Source organism: Camelina sativa, chromosome 19 (genome assembly GCF_000633955.1).
Source record: "Camelina sativa cultivar DH55 chromosome 19, Cs, whole genome shotgun sequence".
NCBI classification, from domain to species: Eukaryota; Viridiplantae; Streptophyta; class Magnoliopsida; order Brassicales; family Brassicaceae; genus Camelina; species Camelina sativa.
In genome coordinates this window covers 12,075,779-12,095,790 of record NC_025703.1, presented here as the reverse complement: position 1 = coordinate 12,095,790, position 20,012 = coordinate 12,075,779, and the positions used below count along the sequence as shown (strand labels likewise).

The window sequence follows — 20,012 nt, the reverse complement described above, 5'->3', positions numbered from 1 at the left end:
ACGCCACCACTGCCACCGGCTGCAACTTGGGACAGAAGGGCCTGATGTGCCCTGCCTCCCTGCAATGATAGCATACACGAACCGCTGCCGTCGGAGCACTCCTCTTGGGACAACTAGCAATCCTGTGATCCTAGCTCCCACAACCGAAGCAACTCAATCAAATGGTGCACCCCAATGTCCACCCAAAACTCCTCAGGATATCTTAGAGTATGGAAGTTACGTTCCACACTCGTCCTCCACGCATCTGCAGCAGTAGGGTCTGTACCACCCGAAAACTTTGCAGTCTCGATGCCCTTCATCTCCTTGAGCATGGACAAATAACGTCCATGTGATCCCACATATGCAGCCATTGGCTGCCACTCCTCTGCCACCACTGGTGGCACTACCTGAGCCTGAGCCGGTACCACTACTGGAAACTGCTCCAACAACTGTGCTAACAAGCCCGCAAGATCCACTCCAGGAACTCCACCCGCTGGGACTCCCACACCCAGGACCCTAACATCACCGGCCACTGGAGCATCAACACTGCCCCCACCGGCCACACTCATGGAATCCCCCTCGACACTCTGCGACTCGCCAACACCCTCAGCTGTCACACTCTGGTCTGTAGTCTCACTAACCTCTGGGACCTTACCCCTACCACGAACATGTCCGCGTCCACGACCACATCCGGGTCCACGACCATGACCACGACCAGCAACAACACTCTCTCTAACCATCTGCACTACCATGAACAGAAGGCTAAACACGCAATTATACAAACATAAAAAAACATAAACTCACCGTGGAATCACACTGTAGGCTCCAAGAGGATGGTCTAGGACTCCATGCCACACACAATTGACTAACTCACATAATCAATCAAAGCATGCAATCCCAACATCAACAACAGAAACCTAGTGAACCCAAACCTAGAACCGTAAGGACTCTGATACCAAACTGAAACGACCCGACCCGGTTTTTTTTAATTAAATAATAATAAATAATAAATAATAAATATATAAATAAACTATAACTAGTAGTCCACTACCCACTAGCCACCTAACAATAGGCACAACCAACAGCGGAAATAACCAAAACCAACATCCAATAAATATCCAATAATAAGCAATATCATATCATAAACAATATCAAATAACCAAACAACAATAATCATAGAACCAGCAACCTAACGATGTTCTAATGATCCAACTCTAGCAACCTAGCAATGCCAGACAACATCCAATCGAGTCCCTAGAACATCCTCCTCTTCATTGCCTTGATTCCACGATCACACTTTGCCTTTACCTGCACCACAAACACAAATTGCAATGCATGAGTATTTTATAAACACTCAGTTAGGCAATCCTCCCATCTACTGGGCTATACACACAAGCAATATAGACATCTCTAACCATCAACCAACAATCAACAATCAACAATAACAAACCAGGGCCAAGCATCGACCGACACCAACATGCATCGATCGACACCAGTACGGGGTTGCGTCGACCGATGCATGATATGCATCGACCGATGCAAGGTTCACTTGCATCGACCGACGCATGCTCGACATAGCACGAAAACCTTAGGTTTACCTCGCTGTCCCCACAGTTGCATCGACCTAGGCCTGGACAAAATACCCGACCCGAAATATCCGTATTGGAACCGAACCGAAAAACTCTGGTTCGGATCAGGTATGGATCTTTCTAAATATATTAGTTGGATCTTAATTGTAAATACTCTTGGGTATCGGGTATTATCTGATATGAACCGATACCCAATTAGTACCCATGTATATCCGAACCTATGTTGTTTATCATTTCACATATGTAATCCTTATATGTATTTATCAATTGAGATTCATTGAAGAAGAAGAATCGTATTTATCAGTTCGTCTCAACTCTCCACTACCTATATGGCTATACCTGCGAAAGATTTGTTTTTTTTTATAAATTCTATAACCCTAATCCACAATTTGAATCTGGATTCTTTAAATTTCTTCGCTTCTTCTCCTGAATCTCCTCTTTCAGAGACGTTAAAGACTCATTCAAAGGTAAATCCCATTGCTTAGTGAATTTAGTTCATCAATTGACACTTATATTGTATATAGAGTTAACAACGAGAGTTTGATGCATTTAACCACGAGTGTTTGGTACTTTAGTTCATCGATTGATTCTTTAGACTATATATAGAATTAGTTTAGTTATTTTGGTATGATTTTTTTAGTTATAACTTCATGAAATTTGATATAGTTATTCAATTTATATATAGGGTATTTTAGCTATATATGGGTATTTTGGTTCTAAATGGGTAAAAAATACTTTATACCAAACCGAACCCAAAACATATCAGATATATTTCGGTATTCCAAAAAAATATTCGAACCGACCCGAACCCGAAAATTTCCGAACCGAACCCGAACCAAAATTTCCATAATACCTATATGATTCTATATATTATAAACCCGAATTACTCGAAACCCAAATTACCCGAACCGAACCCAAACCGATACCCGAATGCCCACCACTACATCGACCGACGCACAAAGTGCATCGACCGACGCACAAAGTGCATCGACCGACGCACAAAGTGCATCGACCGACGCACATGCCGAGCATCGTTTCTCCCCAAAGCTTCTCGCCGGATCTTCGTTCCTACAACCACAAAACTCGATCCCAAGCCACAAGAAAGCTTCCCAACGTTCCAAATAACATTCTAACAAGCCTAACAACACATAACAAGCAGATCAGAGAAATCTCCAGCTTAGATAAGCCATGATCATGCACTTACCTTTGCCAAGAAGATTATGAACCTTAAACAAGCAAAACAACGTTACCAGGAAGCTCCTACAACGATCCCAGCTACAGATCTCTACAGGAACAGCCTCAAATCACCCAAAAATTCTCAAGAACGCTCAAGATTCTTTTCTCTCAAAAACGGCCAAACTCGTCGAATGAGACAAAACACGAGTTTAAGGGTTTTCCGTAAATACAAAACGCAACATTTAACTTAAACTCGTACGCACATAACTGGCCTTGCATCGACCGATGCAATCCCTAAACCGGAATTTCGGTTCGCGGATGTTACAAAGATGTTGTTAAATATATCATAATTTCTGTTTTCATATTGATTTTGTTGTATTTTTTTAGTTGGAATGAAATATAAAATATTTAGGAAACAAAATCTGAAATAATGCTATTTTTGGAAATTTGTTAGGGATTAACTTTGTAAATAAGTACAAATAAAAGGATAGAACCCAAAATGTACTTTAAAAATGTATATATAGCTCTAAATTTAAACTTCAACGTACATTTGAACATCTATACACCTATAAATATTGTGAACTATACTTCAATTTAAATTTATAGCTCGACGGATTATATATAATCAATAGATGTTCAATTTAGATGTTCTAAGTGTACTCTGCAGAAATAAATTTGACGTAGCAATATGGTTAAATACTTTAACCCGCAGAGATACCTAATGTGACACATATTAATGTATAACCATTTTAAATTTAAGAGATCATACAATCTCAAAGATCTAGTAAAATAAGTATGTAGATTATTTATGGGATTAAAAAATAAATGGGTATAGTTGTTTTTGGAAAACTCGAAATGTATAGATGTTGTCAAGCTTTTATGGCAATAAATGTAACAAAATTAGGTCGATTTAAATAGTTTCATTAATTGAGTTTCTATGAAATGTTATTTTAAGAAAATCGTTAGGGGTTAATGTTGTGATTAAAACAAATTAAATAAATAAAACTTCAAGAGAATAACACAAAATGTACGTCAAAAATGTTAATATAGATTCAGAGATATAATATCTTCAAAACACAATATAGAAGGTGTGATTAAATATATTATAGTTTTTATTTCCATATTGAGTTATGTCATTTTTTTAGTTGAATTGAAATATAAAATATTTAGAAAACAAAATCTCAAATAAAATTATTTTTAAAATTTTTTTAAGGATTAACTTTGTTAATAAGTATAACTTCAAACATAAAACACCAAATGTACTTCAAAATAGATAACTAACTCAAAATTAGCCGGACCAAATATAAATATTAATTAACCCACGGGTTGACTATTTTTTTCTTTGTCAATTAGGGTTTACTACTTTGTTTCTTTTCTTTTATGTGTTCATATTAGGGATGTAGATTAGCAACGAATATTCTCCTATTATGATAAAGATTAGGTATATAGAAATATTCCATTACGAAAAAGATATATAGAATATTCTATTATGCTTGCAGTTTATATAATATTTTTACAACTTCAGCCTACATATCTTCCCTTCTGTCATTTACATTTTTCTAGGGTAAATTCTTCTGCTTGTCTTTCTACTCGCTTCAGCTTCAATAATATGTGTTCATGCGTATCTTCTACAACTGTGCAAAGCTGGAGACAACGTACTCCTTCTTCTTTCTCACTCAAGATCCAAAAGTTTTCCCATGTCGAAAAATCAACTCTCTTCTCTGATGGCAAGTATGAATCCCGTCTTTTCTCCTCTGGTGGATACAACTGGTACGTATTGCATATTCACTTCTACACGATCCAAAAGACTTGCACCTTCCTGATTCCTCATCATTCCATCAAAATAATCAATATTTTTATCCTTTTTTTTTACTTATGCGGTACTGTTTATAAACAATGCAGGAGAATGATCCTATACCCCAAAGGGAACAACAAAGACGATGGAAGTGGATTTATTTCAATGTATGTTGAAATAGATAGCACAAGCCTTTTGACTACACCCCCTTATGAGGTGTTTGCAGATCTACGGTTTTTCGTCTTTAACAAAACAGAAAACAAGTACTATACCATTCAATGTACGTGTCTCTACATGTCTTGCTATACACTTATGTCTGCTTTTTTCCTATATACATAACTCAATAATGTCTACATATATATGTAGATGTAGAGTCGAAGCTATTCAATACAATCAGAACAGTATGGGGATTGGCTCAAGTGCTTCCGCTTGATACATTCAATGAGCCTAACAACGGATATATTTTTGGAGGCGATCAATGCGAGTTTGGTGTTGATGTCATTGTTTCTACACCCCCTACTAATTGGGAAATCCACTCTTTACATGAAGAACTATTTCAACCCAAGTTTCGGTCCAGAATTTCTCTAAGCTGAATGAAAATTGTAAGGAATCATGCAATTTTTCGATGGAAGGAAATGGTGAGTACATCATCTGACACAAGATTTTGTTTTTTTGTTTTGTTTTCGGACTAATGAATATGTGTGTGTTGACATGTGCAAGTTATTGATATCTATATGGGGTTCTGAAGTTGTATCCCAAAGGGGACGTCGCAAGTGCAGAAGGCAAATGGTTATCCCTTAATCTGCATCTCGCTCAGTGTGAAAACTAAGGGAAAGTGAAAAGATTTTTGTGCAAGCTCAATTGCGGATTTTAGACCCACGTGGATCTAATCACGTTACAAACAAAAGTAAGTGTCATAACAAACATTTTATAATACGTAGTATAGATTCTAATTTCCTAACGTTTTGTTAAATGACGAGCTGGGACTTTTTCTATACATATACTGAGCTATATAACCATGCTTGCATATATCTTGGTTGCAGCTGCGGCTTGGCACAACAGCTCGAATTTGGGTTGGGGATTCCGGAAATTTGTGTCTCTAGCTGAACTTCCAAAGGCATACTTGGACATGGACACTTTAAATGTAGAGATCGAGTTTGAAGTTGTTTCTGAAGCAGAGTACTCTTCTTCCATGATTTAAGCTTTACTTTTAAAACTTCAGTAGTGATCTGCTTCATACGCTTCTTAATTATCTATGATCTCTAGAGATTCTATTAATTAGAGACTGAGATATTCATTTTTCCTACCTTTGATCCAAATGCATGCATGCTTATTTGCTAGCACGATAAATTAAAAAGGTCTAATGCCTACCATCACAATTTCAAGATGCAGCATTTAAAAGAGCTAGAGTGTCTCTGTTTCAACTTTCAAGGACATGCATGGTCAAAAGACAAGATTAACATGTCTCCGTGTGACATTAGTTGCAACAAAAGAAAATTAATGGATTATTTTTTTATTTTATTTTACTCAATCGATTTAGCTTCAAGGATACTACTACTGATCAAGTGATCATAAAGTTGTTGCACATCCGATTAGGTTTTTAAAAATCCGTGATAAATTGTCGTTTTGCGTTCAGTAGTGATTTGGTCTTGGTTTGTTTTCTGTGCACTTTTTTTTAACAATATATATCATGTTTTCCTTTCCTCCTATTTAGTTATTATACTCCTTTTAGAGAGGAATACTATTAACCTTATAACTTAAATTAACGGAATGTTTGTTGGAAAAAAAAATGGTTGTTGCACAATTATGCAGGGCTGGCCTTGAGAAAAACTAGTTGTAACAATATTGGTCTGTGACCACTAATTTTTTTTGGCCCTCTTTACTAAAAAAAACAAAATACTCCAAGTCCAACAAAAAAAGTTAATTTTCGCAATAGATTAACAATGGGAAGAAAAAATAATGCAGCACTACTAAATTAAACCGTTTTAAGTAAAGAAAAATACATTTTAAAACAGCTAAACTGTTTATCTTATATGAATTCTAACAAACTATACGTGTTATGGACTCAAACAATTAAAATTTAATGAAAATATGATACATTATATATATATATATATATATATATATATTTATAAAGACTTCAGTTGTCTTGGTAAGAGATTAACTATTACATTACTATTATTTTTTGTAGTTTTCTTTAGAAGGATCCTAGCATTTATGAAACTAATCATATACTACTACTTTTCTAGTTTGCTATATAGCATCCATGATCCATACAAAGAAAATATTGCTAATGGCAAAAAAACTACTAAGATCAATGTTTTCACGACCAGACCGGAAGGCGAACCGGACTACTTTCTGGGTCACCGGGTCATCATGTCAACCGGGTTTGACCGCGGATCAATTGATTATGATTTATGTACTATATTTCTAGAAATTATATAGTTTTATAAAATACTAAAATAAAAATAATCATACCATAGTTAACAAATTATGAATCTAAAAACAAAAATAAACTAATAAAGTGAATGAACCTTTTGAATAGAAAAAAAAACACTAAGTAAAAGATCATCAGTTCATCACTAAAATATATTAAAGAACATCATCTCCATCACAACAACCAATCTTCGTTGTCTCTATCACCATTGCCTTCATGTTCTTCAGGTGGCATAGTGAAGTCTTCATCAAAATCTGAAACATCTAGAAATCACATAGTTTAATCAAATATTGTAAGCAACTAAAAGAAAATTCTAAAAGTGAAATGGACAATTTTCATTTTCAAAGATACCATTAGACTTTTCAGGGTTTGTGTCTTCCTGGTCTTTGGGATATTCCTCAGCAAGAGCATTCTCTAATTCATCATATTCAAGTTCACCTGCTTCTTCTTCTTCAACGATCCAAAACTCTGTTTTATCAATAGATTCATAGTCAACAGGATCATATAATCTTTTTCTTTTTGACCTGTACATGTAAAACAAAAACGAGATCATTACGTTGAGAACAAACAAACACTCACGAGATCATATTATTTAATGATAGTATGATACTCACCTTTGTTGCAAACGTAAATTGTAGTGAACAAAGACGAGATCATTAAGTCGTTGATGCTCTAATCTATTCCTCTTCTTGGTATGAATCCGCTCAAACACACTCCAATTACGCTCACATCCAGATGAAGAAGCAGTTTGACTAAGAATTCTTATTGCTAACTTTTGCAAATTAGGAGCATCATAACCAAAATATCTCCACCATTCATCTAAAATATCAATTAAATTATATCACACTACTTTATATATATAAAATAAAATGCAAGTCAAATCCATGTTTTATAACTTACCTGGCTGAGATGTTTTGCTGCAAGTAAGAGCCATATCAGGAGAAAAGCTGCCTTCACGTTCTCTGTAAGACCTAAGCTCTTGAACAAGCTTTGTTTTGCTCTTTTCTGTTTGCTTTCCAATTAAGCTCATCAACCCACTCAAAACTTCAGGCTTCTCACAAACTGAAGTTTGACCATACATGAAAGCTGGGTTCAAATAGTACGCTGCAGCATGAAGATCATGGCGCAACATACGATCCCATCTTCTATCAATGATGTTTGTATAAGGCTGGTAGAGAGATTTTCTTTTTCTGAACATCGTTTTAATTCCTAATCTTGCTCGATACATCCCTTCATACACATATGGCAAAGAAGGCTTCTCATCAGCATCACAAAGGCGTAACAATCGAATGATAGGAGTCATAATCTTGACGATTATCAAGCATTCATTCCACATTCGCTCATCTAGGATAATCAATTTAGCTTCCTTTGCTTTAGACGTCTTGAAAAGCTGCTTGAGTTCAGCATCTGTACTTGTAACCAAAGCTTGTAGATCTTCTTTATGTTGATAGAGACTTTGTAGAGCAATGAAAGTTGTAGCAAAACGTGTTTCTCCAGGTCGAATGATCTCTCTCCAACCAGGTCTTTTTCTGACCCAATTTAAAGTCGACTAATGGTTGTAAACAAAAATGGTTACCTTAGACATCCGATGTGCTAAATTGTGAACAGAAGGTAGTTTTGTCACATCTTCCAAAATCAGATTGATACAATGAGCTGCACATGGAGACCAAGCAATGGTGGGAAACTTTTCAGCGAGAAGCTTTCCAGCAGCTTTGTAGTTGGGTGCACTATCAGTTACAAAATGAACTACATTTTCTGATCCAACCATACCCACAACTTCAACAAACAAGTTGCATAAATTCTCAGCACTTGCATAGATATCTGAAGCATCAACTGAATTGAGAAATGTGATTCCTTTAGGACAATAAACTAAGAAATTAACTAGCGGTCTTTGTTCTTGTGTCCTTCCATCCATCTGCCATAAGAGTACATCCAGTAGTAGCCCATGTACTCCTAAACTTATCAATGATCAAAGAAACCTGCACCTTAGCATCACGCAACAATCCAACACGTAGAGCATGGTATGAAGGCCCCACATATCCATGACCCATACTTGCTACCTTATTCATCATAGGCTGGAAAAGTGGAGAATTCACGGCATTCATTGGAATACAAGCGTCATAAAACCACAATGCAACAGACATGTCCACATCATGTATTATCTCTTTACTTTGCATACAAGCTTTTATAGTAGGTTGGGCTGGATCATGCACACCTCTTTTAAAGTATTCATGTAGATCAATACCTTTTTTCTTCCTCTTTTGACTTGGGCGAACATCACCTTCGATATCATCTCCATCAACATCTTGAATTTCTGGATCATCGTTCATATCATCTAAAACAAGCTTTTTCTTCTTCTTGTTCTCAATTTCTTCTAATGTGTTCAATATCTTAAATCACACATCTCCTGGAATCTGCGAACACGCATCTGTATTTCCTTTCACACCAGCAAGATGTTGTCTCATCCTATTAATTCCACCTCCTAATTTTTTTTGGTGACAAAATGAGCATTCCAAAACTGTTTTCCCTCTTGAATCATTTGATTGAATCACATAGGACCAAGCTATATCACTTTTTCCTCGGACTGAACGGTTTGCAGCTGCTATTTCTTCATAGTCTTCTTCAGTTTCCATTACTTTTAAAATACAAAAGAAGAAAAAAAAACAGAGTTCAAACATAATACTATAACAGATTCTTAAAAGATGCACAACACATGAGGATCAATTATTTATAATACAAGTATACGACATAATCGATTGCTATATATGCAAACACGATGATAATTGATGATTAACTATGATAGTTTAAAAACAGAGCCACGATTAAAAAACAGAGCCACAATTAAAAAACAGAGCCACGATCATGAAAAATGTATTATGTTAATGTCCAAAATCAAGTATTGATGGAGATCAGAAACATAAAAAATTCAAAATAAAAGAGAAATTGAATACCAACTGTTCGCTAATAACTACGAGAGATGAGGACTGCGAGAGAAGATGAAGCAAGCGACGAGAGGTTCTCAAAAACTGAAACGTGAAACCCTATATTTGGTCTTATAAATCAAAGATTCAAAATCGAAAATAAGTTTTTTGAATCGTAACCCGGCCAGTCCGGTCCGAATCACCGGGTCTATAGCGGTTTTTTCTGGGTTTTACCGGTTTTAAGTTTTCCGGTTATTAGTAGTGGACCCAAACAGGAGAACTGTCCGGGTCGCGGGTCAACCGGTCGGACCGGCCATTCTGGTCCGATCGTGAAAACATTGACTAAGATACAACAAAACAAATGTTATACTCCCTCTATCTCACATAGTTAGATGTTTGAGAGAATAATATTTGTTCCTTGAAAATTGATTTTTTGAATATTTTTAATAAACTTTTGTTTTAATAATTACTGATATTGTAGAGTGAAGTGTACTTTTGGATAAAGAAAATGAAACGACCAATACTATCCCACTAAACGTCACTATTTATTTTTGTCATCAGTAAAAGAATTAGTTACTATTTCTTTTTTTCCTCTTCTTATTAATCTTGGTCTCTCTTAGTTATTTTGGTTTTGGCTCCATTTTATTTTTTTCAGTTTTTTTAGTTATGTAACTTTGGCTCCATCCTAATTTTTTTGTTTTTGAGTTAAATAATTGTGGCTCCAAGTTTGAAAATTTTAGTTACTCCAATTTGGATGTTTAGGAGTTAAAAATTTGTGATAAATGAAGAATACGAAAGGTTCACGTACATAGGTCCAAATGTTTGCATGCCTTTATTTATTTATTTTTTTGTTAATTTTTCACTTGAGATTTGAGAAGAAAGTAAGAAAATAGGAATATGAAATGTTCACATATATGGGTTGAAATGTTTGCCTGTTTTTACTTTTTTTGTTTTTGTTAATTTTTCACTTGATAAAAAAATAAAAAAGTGGAAAACTGGGAAAGTGAAAAAATATCAAAAAAAAAAATGATGATATGGTCATAAATAAAATAAAATAATTATCAAAAAACAAAATTAATCGTATATTCCCAAACTCAAACACAGGGAGTAATAATTACGTGCCAATGTTGGCTTTCAGGTGGCCCGTCCTAGCTTTTCATTACCAACACCATCCTCATGTCTCTCTCATTATACCCCCGAAGTTAAAAAAAAATAAAAAGTAATTATCTTTAAAACACCCAAATAAAAAAAAATCACTGTGTAAACAAACTAAAGAAGACGAAAGAGAAGAGATCCAAATCTCCCATCTCATCTTGTTATCTAAAAAAAATTCAGTTCACACCAAAATAAAATAAAAGATAAAAACCCAAAAACATCCAAAAAAATACAATGCTCTGCTATGTCGGTAAAGCCACCAAGATTTTCATTTTCATCGTTACCGTCGCCGTCGTCATTGGCCTCGTCGTAGTCTTCGGTGTTCTCCGACGTCACTCTCACCATTGCTCCGGTGACTATTGCTCATCCGATCCTCCTTCTTCTTCTTCCTCTTCCCCTTCCTCCCCTTTTATAACTCCATTCCCAAACCCAAACCCGAACCCGACCACGCCTGTTCTCGGATCTTCACCTCCCACTCCACCAGATTCATCATCAACACCAAACCCATCTACTCCAATCTCCCCAAATCCGCCTGCACCGATCGTAACAAACCCGAATCCACCTCCTCCGTCCACACCTAATCCGAATCCTCCGCCGCAATTCTCACCTCCTCCGCCTGATTCTGATACAACCACCACCGCTCCTCCTCCGCCTACAACGGAAACAGCAATCCCACCACCGCCTCCAGCACCAGTATCGGCATCTCCGCCGTTAACTCTGCCGAGCTCCGTCGTCAACACTCCTGCTCCCGTGCATGCTAAACTGGTCAACGACTAAAAGACCAAACATTTGTACATTCCGACATTATTTTTTCCAGTTTCTTGAACTTTGATTCATTTGTCTCTTTTTTTTTTTGTCTAATTAGATAATTTTTTCTCTAATCTTTAATCTTTATTCGCATTTTCATTAATCTTATTCATATGTTATACACTTCACTATATAGCAAGAGATCCCGATCGAATGTTATAAACATATATTTTTTTGTGTTCTTGTTAATTGCAATGATCTTATATGGGTGAGTGAGTTGTCTATATCTTTATCGATATCAAAGGCTTTTAATGATTAGATTTTGTTTTAGGTTAAGTCTTTTGTGTGTGTTTTAACTTTGAAGTTAATTAAAAGAGTATCATTGTCTTAATGCTCACCAGTCAAATCTACTTTTTTTTTTTTGGCTGGCACACTATACATTACATATAATTGTTACATTATTGTACATTGAAATAATTAAAATGTGTGTTATTGTGAAAACACTGGTGAAGAGGGAGCAGAGGAGACATGAGGTGGGTCAATGAGTTAAGAATCCCATGAATTTTGTCTGACTAATTTTGACTACTTGAATCTCTTGCAAAATTCTGAAGTCTTTGTTCCGTACCATATTTCATTTTGGTTAATTCTTGCTTTACCAATATACTTTATATCTTTACTGTTGTTGTTTCGGTTTCCTTAATTTATTAAGAACTTGTTGCGTGTTACTTTTTGACGTTTATGAGTTATATTATATATTACAGCCACAGGTTAATTGTACAATGTACATCAAAAAATATTTTTGTATTAGGCAATCCCATTTATTTATGATTATGCAGAGGCATCTGGTTGATGTTAGTGCAATAATACATTTAACTATTATGCAAAAGTGTCTCTCAAAGGTGAAACTAACATTTTCTGGTAAACGAAGCAAACACTTTTTTTGGTAAATGTAGCGAACATTAATGGTTTATCCTCATTTTGTGTGCAGGTGTGTATGAAAATACGATCAATACTTAGGTCCGGGTGAACCTCTCCATTCACCTTCTTATAAAATAAAGAAATCAAATCTATATACATTATTATAAAATTAAAAACTTAAACCACTTTTTTATAAACCCGACCCGACATATAATTTTATTCTAATTATAAAATTTAAACCCTAACCATCTCATTTGTAAACCCAAACCGACATATAATTTCGTTCTAATTATAAAATCTAAGCCGTAACCATCTCATTTGTAAACCCAAATCGACATATAATTTTGTTCTAATTGTAGAATCTAAACCCTAACCATCTCATTTGTAAACCCAAACCGACATATAATTTTGTTCTAATTATAAAATCTAAACTCTAACCACTTTATTTGTAAACCCAAACCGACATAGAATTTCGTTTTAATTATAAAATCTAACCCTAAAAAAATTATTTGTAAACCTAAACCGACATATAATTTCGTTTTGATTGTAAAATCTAAACCCTAAATAATTTATTTGTAAACCCAAACCGACACATAATTTTGTTCTAATTATAAAATCTAAACCAAGCCAATATTTAATTTTTCTTAATTAAAAGTATACAGAATTTGTTTCTTAAATTGGTTTTGCTTTTTAACTTAATTTTAATTTATTTTTAAAATAAGATAATGTATAAAAAATTTTGATTGGTTGATAAGGAGGAGGTGAATGGAGAGGTTCACCTGATGTACTTAAGTATTTTCTCAAAATACTGAACTGTACTCTACATCCAGGTTAATTGTAGTTGTTTTGATTTTTGAATATGGGCCGTTCCATGTTAAAGAAAATAATTTAAAATGGGCTTTAAATTAAATGGTCCAAGTCAAAACTCTACTTTAGTTTAGCAGTTTCTTACAAAGTACAAACGCATCCGGTGATTAATGTGGGACACCTTGGGCTCAGTGCACAGTTATTAGAGTACAATGAACTGAACTGTTATTATAGAAATGGAAACGAAACTGCAGAAAAGTAAGACAAAAGTTTAAAGAATTATACCTGTTGTCGATGTGAGGACGCTTTATATCGTTAGAATTGGTATACACATGGACTATTATTCGTAACACTCTGAATCTTCATCCTAATTCCTCCAAACATTTTTTTTTTTTGGATAAAGTTCTTACAAACATTTGAGGCTTTGAGCTGATCTTTATTACATTGTTGTCACGTGTAATGCTTAACTACATAAGTATATGTAGATGGGCTTTGAAGAGTTGAGCAACTTGAGTTTTGTTGGGCTTTCCAAGTCCAAGCCAACTCCCCTATTAGTATGATATTGTCCGTTTTGGGTCCAGGTGGTAAAGTCTGCATGGATTTTTTATTGGTCTCCTTTCCAAAAGGTCTTATACTAATTGGAGTTGGTCTTGGCTTATATATTAGAAACTTATTTTCTAATCTTCAGATGTGGGACATTGTTTGTATTCCAACAAACCTCCCCTCAAACTATGTACCACGATACTTTGGCCTCCCCTTCAGCGAAACCCAGATGCCTAGGCTCCGGATTTCTTAATATTCTACGCAATTTAGCTCATCGTCCATGCAATGTGCATTTGTGATTGGGGTTGTTGTTGTGAATATGAAAAGCGCAGGTCTAAACGAGCTAATAATTAATTATGTGAAAGTTAGTTTCAAAACTAAAAATAAAATAAATTAATGAGTATATAGTCCACAAAATGACATATTACGCAATGGATTTTATTTTTCCTTTTGAGTAAACATTGTTGGTGTTGTTTACTGATTTGTGAGTGTAAGAGAGTCTGCAATGTAAATGCGAGTGAGGCAATAATAAAGTATAGAAAGTAAATAATGCATGAGCTTTGTTAATGAGCTTTGTTAACGAGGTTCGGTTTTTCCTACATTCGGGGAACACTTCCAGATTTCGATTCCACTAGAACAAAAAAGCAAATACAACCTATTCGCAAACACGTAAATCAAGCACAACTCTCTTAATTCACCGCTCCGTTCTATAACATGAAATCTGAAGGATAAATATCTACCCTTAACTAAACTCACACCGAGCCTAGATTCAAACCAAGATAACCTAACCTTGGGCTAAACTCCCCATGAGCCTAGACTTCAGATCTCCAACACTCTGGAGCAACCTTCACACAATCGCCACACCGACGAACAAAGAAGCTTGAACAACACAAGCACCAAACCGTGAAACTAAGCCACACACAAACACAGAAAGCTCTTTAGGATTTACCTTTATGCCTCAGCTCTCTTGCTTCTCTAGGACGTGCCCAACACCTCCTTATATACCCATCAAGATTTCCTAATCACCATAGGAGAATATTTCCAAATTCCATAAGAATAAGACTTTTTTCTTTTTGCTATTTTCTTTTTCTTTGTAAAACTCCAATTTAATCAACTCAATAAATAGTAGTTTTCCTCTTCAATTCATCCTCAAACGGTCCTTCAATATTGCCTTCTCAAACCTTCTAGAAACTTCTCACGCACATAAAACAACATTAATCATGTATCACGTCTTGAATCACACATACACTACTTCAATCATCCAATACATCTTCATTCTCCCTTTTTTTGACTATGCTTGTGAACTCATCAGTTCAAACACTTAAACCCCATCACCAAACACATCTTCGTTCTCCCCCTGAATGAGTCACAACATGGTCAAAACTAACTGGAAAATTTTCCCTGCCTTGCAATACGCGGTCGATAGCCTAGTACACCACCCCCATTGAAATTATCTTTCTTAACCCATATCTTGTTGCGCCTTAGACCTCCATAGTTAACCTCTTGAATGAACCTGAAACAATGCCTCTTAATATGTCCTTGAACTCCACAATGATAACATGTAGGACCTTGAAACCTTACATCATAAGCATTCTCCATTTGGCTCCTCTCTCTCAACAATCTGACACATCTTGACCTAATATGCCCAACAACACCACAATGATGGCAAACAGGTCGAAACACTTGTCTAGGTGCAATCTGCAATTCATAAATTCTTTTACCATGCTCTTTCAAAAATACAGTCCATGAATCACTCTTTGAAGCAGTCTCTAGCACAGTTCCTGATGCAGACGTGATTTTTCCACTTGAAACAAACACCATATCCGATTTTGAAACTTTTCCTTCATACCCAAGGCCACACTTATCAGTCTTGCCAATATTCAAAATATGATCCAACTTCTCTGTACCATTATTAAGCATCCTCAAATTCTTTTGAGTTTCTTCAAGCTGCACTTTAGCTTGTAATGCTTCTCTGTTGCATGTTTCTCTACTTCAACGACTTTAGCCTCTAACTCGAGCTTCTCCTTAATCAAAACTGAATTATCATCAACTACCTTAAGCCAATGTGCATACAACTTCTCATAACTCTTACCAAGTTCTTCACAACTCATATCCTCTCCATCACTATCACTATCAGATTCATGTTCAGATACAGTTGCAGGTTTTGCTGCAGGTTCAGAAGCAGTTGCAGACGCTGATGCAGACACTAATTCAGAACTATCTTCAAAAGTTGTAAACGCCACAAAATTCTTCAGTTCTTCTTCTTCATCTGAATCAGTTTCAGAATCACTAGTAACAACATTCATAGCCTTCTTCTTATGCTTTTGTAGATTGGTAGAATCAGACCGTACATGACCATATCCTTTGCATTCAAAACATTGAACTTTTTTTGATGAAGTCTTCATCTCTTCATCCATTCTACTTTTCTTCTCTTCGCCCTTACGCTTCAGAAATTTAGCAAATTGTCTTGATAACATAACCATTGAATCTTCACAAGATGATACCTTAAGAGCTACTCCAATGTCAACTTCCTTCTTTATTGCTTCCTTAACATCATCATCTTTCTTCTTAACTCCTTCAACTTCATATGCTTTGCTTAATTCAAAAGCCTCCAGAATCCCAACAAACTCATCAAAAGGCCATCTCATCTAAATTATGAGCTTCTTCAACTGCAGAAATTTTTGACTCAAAATTTGCAGGCAATGATCGCTTCAGCTTCTTCACAAGCTTTTTGTCTTTGTACTGCTTTCCAAGAGCAAAAAACCTCATTAGATATATCACATAACTTAGCACTGAACTCAGCCACAATTTCTTTTTCTTTTATCCTTAAATTCTCAAATTGTGATGCCAACATATCCAGCTTTATTCTCTTAACACTTGAAGTACCCTCAAACATATTCTCCAATGACTTCCACGCTTTTTGAGCTGATACACATTGAGAGATTAACTTGAAGTGGCTTGAATAAATAGTATTGTAAATCGCTGTCTTGGTTGTTGAATTACAACTTGATAGCTTTTTCTCTACAGCAGTCCACTTATCTCTGGGCTTAAGACTCTCAACCCCTTTATCATCCACAAGTTTAGGAGGCTCTTAACCAAGCTCAATCGAATTCCATCAATCTTCATCAAGGTTACTAATAAACGCTTGCATACGAACCTTCCAATATCCGTAATTCGTTGAATCAAGCAACGATGGTCTTGACATAGACGTGCCTTCTCTGTATGAATTCATCACAACTGATTCAAAGCTCTGCCTTACTTCCTGAACTACCCTCACTCTTGATCTACCCGAAACTAGACTTAATATCTATCGAGAACCCGCTCTGATACCACTTGTAAATGCGGATGAGGCAATAATAAAGTACAAAAAGTAAATAACGCAAGAACTTTGTTAACGAGGTTCAGTTTTTCCTACTCCCCGGGACCACGTCCAGATTTTGATTCCACTAGAACAAGAAATCAAATACAACCTATTCGCAAACGCGTAAATCAAGCACAACCTCTTAATTTACCGCTCCGTTCTATAACATGAAATCTTACGGATAAATCTCTACCCTTAACTAAACTCATACCGAGCCTAGATTCAAACCAAGATAACTTAACCTTGGGCTAAACTCCCCTTGAGCCTAGACTTCAGATCTCCAACACTCTGGAGCAACCTTCACACAATCGCCACACCGACGAACAAAGAAGCTTGAACAACACAAGCACCAAACCGCGAAACTAAGCCGCACACAAACACAGAAAGCTCTCTAAGATTTATATTTATGCCTCAGCTCTCTTGCTTCTTTAGGACGTGCCCAACACTTCCTTATAAACCCATCAAGACTTCCTAATCACTATAGAAGAAGATTTCCAAATTCCATAAGAAAAAGACTTTTTCCTTTTTACTATTTTCCTTTTCTTTGTAAAACTCCAATTTAATCAACCCAATAAATAGTAGTTTTCCTCTTCAATTCATCCTCAAACCGTCCTTCAATATTGTCTTCTCAAACCTTCTAAAAATTTCTCACGCACATAAAACAACAACAATCATATATCACATCTCGAATCACTTCGACATTACTTCAGCTATCCAATATATGTTCATGCAATGCTTGTACATATTTTTTACTTATTGTAGGAGTCTTTTCTTCTCTTGGTTAGACTTTGACGAAGATCTTTCCACAATTTTTTTACTAATTTATTAGAAAGAATAAATGTTGTGTATATTGTAAAACAAAATCAGAATGGTAATGCCACGTAAATTGAAAAAGAAAGAGATATTTTTGTTATACCAATTTCTCATATATTATAGAACGAATAATAATATTAATTAATTGTTATTTTGAAAGGTCTCCACTGATATTGTTATTTTTGTTATGCTAACTTCTCAATTATTAATATTAGTCTAAAATAAAAGTATGCATTGTTTGCTGCAGATCAAAACAAGATTTGCTTTACATAATACATAATGAGTCCCATACTCCCATACATAATAATAAAGCAAACAAAACCAAAATTTTGTTGGAAAGATGTCAAGACAATTTGTTACGCATTAACATCAAAACGGTCAGTTAACTCCTAAGAAAAGGGTATAGCTCATACCTAAGATTACAACTTATACCTAAAACTCTCCCTCCTTGTTTACCATTGCAGCACTTTGGAAGCTCTCTGATACACCATTCCAAACAAACCTTACATTGCAATATGTCTGATGCACATTGCATCATTGCATAAATTTTATTCGCCCCGAGCTTTTTCTCCCCCGCAGCATAATATGTTGACTGGTATAATTTTATTCGACCACAGTGGGATAAGAGGCTTTCCGCACCAGCTCGTAAAGGAATTCCCTTGTCATCTTGTCAAACGATCTTGCTTCCTTGCTCACATTTTTTGGGTTGTGTATTGAAAAAGTGTTTTTGAAATCTATCTTCCTTGGGAGTTGGGGTTTGATCTTAGAAATAACGAGAAAACATTGGTCGTACCATATTATTCCTGCTCTGTCTCCCTGACATCTCCTGTGAAACTGTCAAATGTGCATAGATGTTTAAATGATGATTTAATTTCTCAATGAAAGTTATGTTTTAATTTTCCTAGTTATATATATTTTTCACCTGATGATTTTATAAATAGAATGTACGTAGAGAGATTCTATAATTTTACAATTTCATTTTAGTATAAGAATTTAGAAAAAGACATTAATTACTATATATAGAAACTGACATGTAATATGCGTACTGGCACATATCCCTATTATTTTAAATAAGATGTTTGCATTTTTTTTCTTTTCTGCTGAAGTGTGTTGTAATGAAAATATCGTAAGATTTTACTTCATATGAAACTGGACTATTATTCAATCACTATACCAAACTTTGTAATCAAATAAATTATAGATACACAAATTAAACAATTCTTTTTAAATTATCATACCACATATAAAGATCTATTTCATACCACAAATAAATAAAATTAATAATGTCATCTACAATATATCTTTTTTTTTTATTCGCCAAAAAATAAAATAATAATAAAGATATATATCAGATGGCATTATTAGTTAACTAATGTTTCGTGCCATTACCTCGTCGACGGCGGTGGCATAGCAAGAGTGGCAATTGGACCTGAAGGAGTCGCCACGGCATTGTAATATGATGGTGACGGAATCTGGAGCCTCGCCATGAGAAACATGCACGTATCCGCTCGCAAGATCATTATCAGAGACATAACGGCTGAGAACGTTGAGGTTTTTCTCATATTTACCACCATGCTTATATTTCCCTTCACTAACGAAGCATTTGTGGTTGAGATACTGATTGGTAAGGTTTAGTGATGAAATGCTGCGTACGAGGAGTAGGATTGCCAAGATAGAGACATAGACTAGGTGTTTGGATAGAGAATATGAAGAATACATTGTTTTGGATTTGATTCTTTTTCAAGAGGTTGTGTTTTTTTTTTTTTTTTTT

At 35.3% G+C, this 20,012-nt stretch overlaps 4 protein-coding genes across 4 annotated transcripts; 2 read left to right on the top strand and 2 right to left on the bottom strand.

Annotated features, from left to right (window-relative positions):
• Positions 4,354-5,740, top strand: LOC104766103. The gene is given in 7 exon segments (XM_019241279.1): positions 4,354-4,514; positions 4,647-4,819; positions 4,906-5,106; positions 5,109-5,183; positions 5,277-5,360; positions 5,363-5,446; positions 5,583-5,740. Coding segments are annotated over 7 exon segments (936 nt in total).
• Positions 7,151-9,306, bottom strand: LOC104767734. Its single transcript, XM_019240884.1, has 6 exons — positions 8,956-9,306; positions 8,601-8,891; positions 7,877-8,525; positions 7,591-7,795; positions 7,328-7,500; positions 7,151-7,230 (listed from the first exon to the last, which is right to left on the bottom strand). The coding sequence occupies exons 1-6, from the start codon at positions 9,304-9,306 to the stop codon at positions 7,151-7,153; spliced, it is 1,749 nt and encodes a 582-aa protein (XP_019096429.1).
• LOC104766102 (proline-rich receptor-like protein kinase PERK8) lies at positions 11,077-12,126 on the top strand. Its single transcript, XM_010489917.2, has one exon. It carries the CDS (start codon positions 11,287-11,289, stop codon positions 11,827-11,829), a length of 543 nt encoding a protein of 180 aa, XP_010488219.1. The 5' UTR covers positions 11,077-11,286; the 3' UTR covers positions 11,830-12,126.
• Positions 18,618-19,960, bottom strand: LOC109130981 (putative cysteine-rich repeat secretory protein 35). Its single transcript, XM_019241241.1, is given in 3 exon segments — positions 18,618-18,845; positions 18,848-19,075; positions 19,631-19,960. Coding segments are annotated over 3 exon segments (780 nt in total). The 3' UTR covers positions 18,618-18,623.

What these genes read in the sequence shown, in the direction of transcription:
- LOC104767734 (XM_019240884.1), bottom strand. Translation starts at nt 9,306, where the DNA reads ATGAACGATGATCCAGAAATTCAAGATGTTGATGGAGATGATATCGAA. An exon ending in CAGCAAAACATCTCAGCCAG is followed by an intron (nt 7,796 to 7,876) that starts GTAAGTTATAAA and finishes TTGATATTTTAG; the next exon opens with ATGAATGGTGGAGATATTTT. An exon ending in AATTTACGTTTGCAACAAAG is followed by an intron (nt 7,501 to 7,590) that starts GTGAGTATCATA and finishes TTACATGTACAG; the next exon opens with GTCAAAAAGAAAAAGATTAT.
- LOC104766102 (XM_010489917.2), top strand. Translation starts at nt 11,287, where the DNA reads ATGCTCTGCTATGTCGGTAAAGCCACCAAGATTTTCATTTTCATCGTT.